We start from the raw sequence: 10,405 nt of genomic DNA on the forward strand, positions 1-10,405 counted from the left end.
TTCTTTCACATGTTTATTTATCACCATGTGTACTTGCTGTTCAGGAAAAAAATTTTGAGGCTTCCATTTGGATTTCAATCATGTTCCTGCTTGATCACCTTATTCACGAGCAGTTGGCAATTGACCTCTACAAAACCTGTACCTGTTGTTTTTGGGTGATTTCTCATCACCTTCTCTAATTAAATTCACGTTTTCCTAAAAAAAAAATCACCTTACAAAACTGGGCAACAGAGTCACTAGAGTAAGATATGGTCGTGAGAAGCGATGTGTGAGGCGAGTAATCGAAAAACGTTTAGGAGGAAGCGTAGGGAAAAGTGAGCAAGCAACAATTGAAGCAATTTGAAAATAACATTGAGAAGTAGATAAAACTTGTTCTTTGAATGCAACAATGTAATAAATGGTTCGTCCAAACAACAATTATCCTATCAAAAACAAATTTAAACAAAAGAAAAAACACATCTACAACATCCAGAATGTTCTGCTCTTTAAGTGCATTTACCAAGAGTTCACATTTGCTCATGTCAACATTACCTACAAACGAGTTTTCATTTTCGTTTTGCTTTTCATAAAAGTAACTTTAGGGTTGTTATCTACATGTTTAGGTTAGTAGAAGTCAGCTCTTAGATCATCTGATTAGAATGCATAAGCACAATATGAGCCTTAAAAAATCAATGGGGTACAATGTGCAATATTTTCTCGGCTTATAAAACCATGTTTTTTCATCGAAAATGCATGATCCAAAATCTTTGGACCATGCTAAATCCATCCATGATGAGGTCGGATTGGGTCAATACGGCGGTCACATGATTTCCAGCTCATTGAGACGGTCAGATCAAAGTTAGCAAATGTTAATCCATTTACGAAAAGCCAACATTGAGTGCATGTTGCAGAATCACATTACCAACTTCGGTTTATGCAATCATTATCCACCAATTTGTGCATATACAATGCCAATGCTGGGAGCAGTCCGTCGTGGGCAAGGGGATCTGACGTTCTTAGCACTCACTTTTTTTGTTATTACACCAGTAAACTCGCCGAGTGGGTAAGGTGGTTTTCCCTGGTTATCCAGAAAAAGGCGTTGCGCGTGCCCGTGCAGTGAAAGGTGGACCTAAAAATCTTCTTTGCAACCAGAGCTTAGGGATGACCACCAAATCAATCCCAAATTTGTTCAAGACAGCTGGTTAAGAAATCACCCTCATCAGAAAAAAACATTCACATAGGATTTTTCCTGACAATGAACCAGCATGACCACCTGTTCCCAAAAGAATGTATAATGTATATGCACGCAAAGGTCATGAAAAGAATGTGGAAGCAAGTATGCATGGCAAGCATGTGTCTGGTCATGTACTCGCAAAACAAAGATTCATCTCCAGTCATACCAATTTGACTAGCAGCAACCCATCTAGCTTCCCTTACAAGCCGGGACTCTAAATTCTTGTATGCCGGACTTTTATGCTTCTTTTACAATGATGCTACAAAATCCGTTTTATTGTTGCTCTCTTTCAAAAATACACGGCAATGAACAACAAAGCCTTTCAACTGTTTCCTACCAATCAGAAAGATGGCAATACTGTGCAGAGCATGACTCCATACAAAATAATGATCTCCACTTACCAAGCAACTTTTCTTTTCAAAGACAAATCTGCAGAAACACCGCAGAAAACAAGCATCGCAGAGTACAAAAGTGAGAAGGATCACAAAAAATAATCAGGAGTCTTGCGCGTGGTGTCAGGTTCAATCTGTCGTGGAGCTGGATCGAACTGAAGAAACCTCTGCTCCATTGACTCCCCAATCTCCATTATAGCAGCCATGTTACCGCAGCGGTAACAGTAGTTGGGAGCACTAAAAACAGTCACCACATTCTTATCCTGCAAAAGAAACATCCAAAAATTCTACAGTAATTAATGAACAAAAAAGAAAAGAAAGATCTGTCTAGCCGTTGTCATGTTACATACCTGACACCAATTAAAACCTTCCATCACAAGCTGGTGAGCTCTGGAAATAAGAGTGAGACCATTAGTATGATTGAATTGTGTGGCAATATCCTGTCCAAATGTATAGCCTGCACCACGGGGGGATATTCCCCAGCCACAACGATCATCTGGATCAGACCACAGAAGATCACACATGGGTCCTTCATGCGGGACCTGTTTCACCCACCAAACACCGATCAATCGTAACTAAGAGAAAGAGCCATGATATACTGAAGAGGACCACAAAGTAACTTAGGCACTAAACTCTTGTTAAGGAACACATTATAGGAGAGAGAGAGAGATGCCAAGACCCAAGAGAAGGAAAAAATATGTAAATTGTAAATCCTTTGAATTTGGATGGAAGATCCCTAGGATTTTTAGAAAATAAAATTCAAAGGCTTATTTTGTACAAGAGGTCCACATTCTCTATTGTATAATTGATACTTATGAAAAAATGGGTTGTAAAATATCACTTCATTAAGTTCCCAAGAATTCATACAGTACATGTGGAATGTCCAGCAGTTCATACATCATGTCTAGCATGTCCAACAACAGACACTTGGAGTTGAAAAATAGCTGTGCTCAATGCATGTCTAGAAGTCTCGGTGTCAAAGTTGGATGGCTGGATGCCAATGCGCTGGACCTCTAGAAATGTAAGAAAACACTTTAGCATTTGCTAGCATTATCACAATCATGGAATGATTATTTGAGAGAAATGGAATTTAGAAAAAGAATTTATAGCAAGTTAGCAAATGTTAGCCCTATATATTCAAAATACAATAGGTTGGCATCCCAAGGACATCCCAGTTAAATTTTCACCTTCTCTAACTTGTAGTTTGGGAATCTTAATTATCTAGCAAAGTGTTTTGAAACTTACCAAATTCTTCTTAGAGTCTGCTCAGGGTAAAACAAACATTGTGAACTTGTAATGAAAAATATGCATATAAACCACACTCATCCACCCACACATTCTGTCTACATGCATGTGCAGACCGAAGTAGAAGATGATAATCTCATCTTTAATGCACTCTTCACATTTATTTGACGAAGACTTGAAAGTTATTAGGGGAAAAAATAATAGAAAAATTTGATGACAAGAATTATTGCATACTTCCTGTATCCGATCCAGTGCTCGAATGTTATCCAACGTATCTAATGATGGGGAAAGGCCACCATGCAAACAGAAAACCTACAAATGTTAAATTTTAACCAATGCTTGTCAGAATTTTGACAAGTCAGAGATCATCAAAATGGATATGTATGATAAACTCTGACCTGACTCTCAATAAGAGCTGTGAGGGGCAGATAATCAAAAAGATCAGTAAAATATTTCCAGACATTTGCATTTCCATATTTTCTTAGGCACTCATCATAGAAGCCATACCTGAAAATTAACTGGATGATCAGGAAAAGATAAAAATAACACAAGGATAATCAAACACCTTTTAGAGTAAAACAAGAATTATAGAGATAACTTGACAAGGTAATACCATCAAATGCACAGAAAGACTAATCTTGATGACAACAGATAAATCAGGATTATTTTGAAACCCCATAAACAATAATCCATTTACATGTTTTGAAAATGAAAATATCTCCTGCGCATATAATGTTTGCAATAGGAAGCTTATATTTTCAAGAAACTTGGTTCAGAACAAGATAATATTTGTAACTTGTGGATCTGGAAACTTTTTAGATTAAGCAACTAGATTTTGCTGTCAGTAGATACTTGAAGATAGTGGGGAATGTGAAGCTTCAATTATGTACTTGATTAACTTAACTCCCTTGGATCAAGGTACCCAAGCATAAAGCTTATTAAAATGGCAACAGAAAGAATAGTTCATTTCACAGGAGAGGGTTGATGGAAATCAACTTCAATGGTTAAAGAGGAGCTGGTGTGTTGATAGTTCATTTCACAGGAGAGGGTTGATGGAAATCAACTTCAAGGGTTAAAGAGGAGCTGGTGTGTTGATAGTTCATTTGACAGGCAAGGGTTGATGGAAACATCTTCTACCGTTGAAAGAAGGTGTTTCATTTTTTGTTTTATGCATGAGCATTCTGTTGGAGGGATAATGACAGAAGCAAAAAAAACCTGCAAATTAATTGGCATGTGTTTTGATATATAAATGTTATAAAAAGAAAAAAAACATCAGACAAGAACATAAGGAGGCAACCAGAAAATGCAAAGTTTCAGCATTTCTAATGAAACAAATTCTTTGCAAATTTGACTAATATTAAGTGCAATTATTAAACTAATGTTTTCCCTCATAACCTTTCTAGTCAAAAGCACTAGGCAGTGACTAGTCGGTAGACCCCTAAAAAGACTAGTCGAGGACTAGGCAGGACTAGTCAGTACCCCAATTATAATATAAAAAAAGTAAAAAAAAATATACATTAAAACATGTTTAATTCTTCTAGTAATAAGATATTTTCATCACATAAGTAGAAAATTACACATGCTTTCACAAATTATATTAATATACATAATACATAACCAGAATATACATATATGGAAAGATACATATATATATATATATATATATATATATATATATATATATATATATATATATATATATATGATTGGAGGAAAAGGATTCATGTGGAAGACCCAAAATGAATTTCTTTTTTGGTTCATATCGCTGACCCCAATTGTTTTGGGATGAAGGCGTAGTTGTTGTTGTTGTTGTTATATATAAAAATTATTCATAACATATTCAGCAACAATCAACAAAATATGCTTTCAGCATTTCACAGAAGCACAATAACACATACTTATATAAATAATATATTACATAATCCATAATACTAAACATGCTTTCAGGCTTTTATAGAAGAACTCATCAGAAACAAAGTAAAGCAAATATACAAAAAAATATCATCAATTAAAACTGTGCACGCTTTCAACGTTTCACAGAAAAAATCCCAAAAGCAAAGTAACACACATATATACGTATATAAATAATCAATACATAAACATATAATTAACTAAGCATGTTTTCATTATTTCACATAACAAATTACATAAACACACACATATAATTATATATATACAAAAAATAACAGAATATATAATACTAAAAGACTAAACTGCCCTTATACCTAGGCAGGCAGCTTAGTTGCCTACTAGGTGCCCTAGTTGGTACCTAGTCGGCAAAATGGGTACCTTTTAAGGTACCCACCTAAGAATCGTAAAGCCTAGGTGTTTTACTTGTGCCTAGACCGACTAGGTGGACTACTCGGTGCCTAGCCAACGCTTTTGACTACATAGCTCATAACTTTAAGAAATATGGATTGCAAGAAAACAAAAATCCTATTTTAAATCTCTGCATTGATGACCCAATAATCACAAACAAATGAGATAAGTAGCACCTCAAGGAATAAACCAACCAAAAGAGTTATGAGAGTTGTGGAATAAGCAATACTGAAGATAAAAGGGAAAAACAAGAAAGAACATACACTTGAGTTATCTGCCGACTTTCGTGGTTGCCTCTAAGTATTGTAATTCTATCTCTATACCGTACTTTCAGGGCCACTAACAATGTGACAGTTTCTACGGAGTAATATCCACGATCTGCAACCAAAGATATGACAAAAATGCATTGTTAGATAATTGTCGGTTCCATTCACAACAGGAAAACTTCCAAACCAGGATCCTCACCCTTAGAAGCAGGAAGAGTGAACATGTGTGCATGTTGTGTTAAGAAAAATATCAAAAAAGTAATTTCTCAGTCATTTCAAAATGTGGTCAAATTCATAAAGCAAATAAAAATTTATTTTTCTGAAATTCCATTTTTGGAATAAGCAAAAACATGACACTATGCCCTTAGTTGTCAAAAGTGGTGCCTAGAAGCCCTAAGAACAGCCCCACCTCCTGAGCTTATGGATTAGGGTTGATTAGGCGTGGGGACACATCATTTTTTGTTGGGCTGAAAACAGATCGGATATTCAATCCAGGTTTGAATTCATGTTTTATTTCGGATTCGGATCTGGCCCAAGTCTAACCCATTTTCACCCCATTAGGGCAAATACAAAGGGGGAAAGTCTCTCTCTCTCTCTCTCTCTCTCTCTCTCTCGTTGTGGCTGCAAGAAGAAGAAGAAGAAGAAGAAGAAGAAGAAGACCAGGTACACTTTTTTCTTTCTTTTTTTTCTCTTCTTCGTTTCTTCTTCCTCCTGCTCCTCTTTTCTTCTTATTCTTCTTTTTTCTTTTTCGCACCATCTTCTTCCTTTTCTTTTCTTTTTCCTTCCCTTTTTTTTCTTTGTTTTATTTTCTCTTTTTTTTCATCGTCCACTGACCTCACACCCTCTAGCCTCTTCTTTTTTATTTTCCTGCATTTTCTTCTTTTTTCCCTTCTTCCCTTTTCTTTTTCTTCCTCCTCTAGCCCCACACCCTCCACCCTCTTCTTTTCCTTCCTTTCTCCCATTTCCTTTTTCTTTCTTCCCTTTTCTGTTTTTCTTTTTCTTCTTCTTCTTCCCCCTCTCACCTTTAGTGTTATGCAATTATATGATGTTGAAGTACCCGGATCCAAACTACTTTTGTGTAACATGTCCAGCATATATTGGACATACTTGTAACTTATTAGGGTTACTTGTAAAAAAACCATGTATTAGGTTTTGTTTCATATATTAAAAGGAAGAGATCACGATTTTTCCACTATGGAAAAACGTGATTAGTTGCAGCTTCATTCTCTTTCCTCTCTGCAGTTTCCTGATTATCGATTTTGGAGAAGTCTAACATGGTATCAGAGCGGATCTTATCCGAGGGCTGAAAGTTTTCCAAGCAGATGTGTCTCTAAGAGATCTTATTCCCTTTCTTATCTCCTCTCGTCTTCTACTATTCTGCGGCTTTTCCATTCTGCATCTCATCTTTAATATTATGTTTTCTATTTCTTCTTCTCTAGATTCTTGTTCTTATAATCTTTTCATTCAGATCTGATCTGTGTATCAAATCTGACGTCTGACCACTATTTTTCTGCCTTCTAATTTGCGTCAAATTAGTTTCATGATATTCTTTTTTTTTTCTGAAACTGATTTGGGTTTGCGTCAAATCAGATTCACGACCTCCTTATTTCCTGAAACTGATTTGGGTTTGCATCAAATCAGTTTCACAACATTCTTATTTCCTGAAACTGATTTGGGTTTGCGTCAAATCAGTTTCACGACATCCTTTTTCCTTTTACCATTCACGTTGATCTCTGCATATTGGGTTTGTTCACGGGATATGTGTATCAGATCTGACACCTCACAGTTTTTCCCAGATCTGTGCATCAAATCTGACAGCTGGTTAGAATCAGATCTGCAGTCTGACATTTTCAGATATGTTTTTCCTTCCTTAATCCTCGGTTTCATCTATTACTCTTTGTATCCATTACTGCTGTGTGCAATTTCACATTTCCTTGATGAAATCAGATTAGATCTGTGTATCAGATCTGACATTTCACATTCACGTTGAGTACTCGAGCTTTCTCCTGTTTAAAAAAAAAAGGAGACGAGTCTTACTTTGTTGCATCATGATTTGTGAAAAATTTACATACTGATTGCACACACCAAAATTTTAAATCATGGATTCTTCTTCTCAATGATTTCTCTCATCTAATTTTCTTGGCCAACTCATTTTTGAAAAACTTACCAATTCAAATTTTTTGATCTGGAAAAAAAAAATTCTTCCATTCATTAAAAGTCAAGGTCTCTCTGGACATCTAAATGGATCAATTCCAGCTCCTCCAGAATTTATCATACAAGAAACTAAGAATGGAAATGAGGCTGATTTTATACAACAAAATCCAAATCCCCAATACGAGAATTGGATGAAGCGTGATCAAGCTGCAGTTGCTTTTATTATCTCTACTATCTCTCAAGAAGTATTGGTGGGAATTCCAGACGAGTGTTCAACAAAAGAATTGTAGGACAGACTAGTGAAGACATACTCTCAGATATCAGAGGCTAGAATTTTCTTTCTTTATCGTGAATTTCAACACCTGACTAAGGGCTTCATGTCTGTCATGGAGTGCTTGAACAAGGTTAAGAGCATCAGTGATCAACTTGACAGATGAAGACAAAGTCAGGCAAACCTTGAATGGATTGAGACCGGAATTTTATGTCCTTTCGACTTCACTGCTATGTCTACCCGACTTACCGTCATTTGAGGACTTGCAAGCAAAACTACTTCAATATGAGATGACTTTGAAGGGGATGTCACATGAGACTGGTGGACAGGTTCTTACTACTGGCATTTCTTTTGGTCAGGGACGTGGGGATAATAATTTTGGTGGCGACAGAGGACGAGGTACTCCAGGGGGGCGTGGGTTACTGCCTACCCCGAATGCTACACCTATTTATTCAGTGAAGAGGTCCTTTAAGCTAGAGCTGTATTCTTTGCCCAGCCCTTCTCGCTGGACAGACTAATGTAGTTGAATCTAAAGAAAATGGGTTTTCTTTGGGTAATAGATGCCAAAAAGCAACATCTCACCTATCTACTATTATCCTTACTTGTCTGGCCAGATCATTGCACCCCTAACCAGGGAGGGAGATCGAATAACTTGAAATCTATTATGATCCACTAGTGAAACAAGGAAGAAACTGGTGCATGGTTTGAAGATTGTGGTTGTTTTGCTGTTTAATGAGAGCTCGTGAAGGACTGGAATGCAAGAATATTCAAGGAGCACTCCACTAGTATTCTTAATGTTCATAAAAAGACTGAAGAAGACCTAAACTATGGTCTTTTTCAGAATAAGCAGGCCTCTTAGATAAGTGTCCTAATGATAGGATCAAAAATCTGAAAACTATGTACTATCCTTGCCTTCTGTCTTATCCCTGATTTTCTGTTTGTAATTTTCTGTGGTTAAAACGGCTCCACTATTTTTAACCAAATTTAATTCTAATGGACTTTGTAACCGTTTGATCAGCACCACAGCATGCGGTATTTCTTATCGAATCAAACCCCAGGAAAACCAACTCCCAGGACTTTGCCCAATCTTACAAACAGAGTCTTTACTTCATTAACCAATGTCTTCAACAAAGTTAATCAAAGTAACCACGATAGGTTTACAATCAGACAGGGTCTTTACTTCATTAACCAATGTCATCAACAAAAATCGTGTTTTTTTTCAAAATTTCTCCAATTTTAAAAGTATCATGATTATTTTGAATGTATCATGAATTACTTTTCTAATTTGTTATAGTTTCTTCTTTACATGTTTTATATATGTTCCTCAGTTTGTAACATGTTATATGCCTAATTTCCTCCAAAAAAACATTTTTTTTATTTGTCCCGAGATTTTCCGACTCCGAGGAAATCCGGATACTGAGATTTTTGGCACTGATCGCCAGGCATCGTAAACTTAACAAAAGAAACAATAATGTTATAAACAACAGAAGTAGAGCGTCGGAACCAATTGGGGAAATCAGTTGACAAGAGAACCAAAGGATTCAAAAGAAACTAAATTAGGGCATCAGGAAAACAAATAAACCTGAAAAATAGATCTCCAGATCATCATCAGAAAAAGGAAAACAGGGAGAAGGCCGGATCAAAAAACGAACAGGGAGGGAAGGAAGGAGAGGAAGAAGAGGGGGGTAACCGACCTACGTAGTCGCCCATGAAGAGGTAATTGGTGTCGGGGGGCTTGCCGCCGATGCGGAATAGCTCGATGAGGTCGTGGAACTGGCCGTGGATGTCGCCGCAGACGGTGACAGGGCACTTGACGGGCTGCACGTTCCACTCCTCCACGAGGACGGCCCTCGCCTGCTCGCACAGCGCCTTCACCTCCGCCTCCGGCAGGGGCTTGCACTCCATCAGATGCTCGATCTGACGGTCCAGATCCGCGTGGGAAGGCATCTTAGATCGAGCGAACAATCCACCGCCCCGAAGAAGAACGCCCCTTCAGAGGAAAAGGAAACGGATTTTTTTGTTTGCCCCCTTACGAGATCGCAAATACAAAGCAAAAGCGATCGAGTCAAAACACTCCTCGTCTTGCTTCAGCTGCTGTTTCCTCAGAAATTAGGGTATGGCGTCATCCTTGAGGAAGACGATGGGGAGCGATCGGATGCTAGACGGCCGCACCTTTGCTTGCTGTTCGTGTTTCTTTCTTCCCTTGTCTTCTTTTGGCTTCCCCTATTTGGCTGGCGTTGGACAGGACTCGGCGGTCACTCATCGGCACTTTTTTCATCATTTTCTTTTCCGTTTTTTATGTTTTCAAATTTTTACGACAGGAGGGAGAGAGACCCACTCCACCTGATTTCTTTTCTTTATTTTGGTGCTTGTGAATGTGTGTCACACTCCACTTGTTTTTTTTCTATTTCATGTTCTTCTTATTTTCCTTTCTATTATTTATAAATGATGTTGTAGTGCTTGGTTTTCTTACTTTGGTGGCTCGGGTTTGTTTCTAGATGGAAAGGGGCGGGTAAGGTGGCTAGGGATGGCAGTGGACCGGGGG

At 37.6% G+C, this 10,405-nt stretch overlaps 1 protein-coding gene across 1 annotated transcript; it reads right to left on the minus strand.

Annotated features, from left to right (window-relative positions):
- Positions 1-1,438: 1,438 nt before the first annotated feature.
- LOC149829456 (serine/threonine-protein phosphatase PP2A catalytic subunit) lies at positions 1,439-10,179 on the minus strand. The gene is made up of 6 exons (XM_090015952.1): positions 9,555-10,179; positions 5,433-5,547; positions 3,249-3,357; positions 3,085-3,162; positions 1,956-2,147; positions 1,439-1,868 (listed from the first exon to the last, which is right to left on the minus strand). Exons 1-6 carry the CDS (start codon positions 9,805-9,807, stop codon positions 1,695-1,697), a joined length of 921 nt encoding a protein of 306 aa, XP_089872078.1. The 5' UTR covers positions 9,808-10,179; the 3' UTR covers positions 1,439-1,694.
- Between the last annotated feature and the right edge of the window lie 226 nt (positions 10,180-10,405).

The sequence above is a fragment of the Nuphar pumila genome, chromosome 8, assembly GCF_984573655.1.
Source record: "Nuphar pumila chromosome 8, dmNupPumi1.hap1.1, whole genome shotgun sequence".
In the NCBI taxonomy this organism is placed as follows: domain Eukaryota; kingdom Viridiplantae; phylum Streptophyta; class Magnoliopsida; order Nymphaeales; family Nymphaeaceae; genus Nuphar; species Nuphar pumila.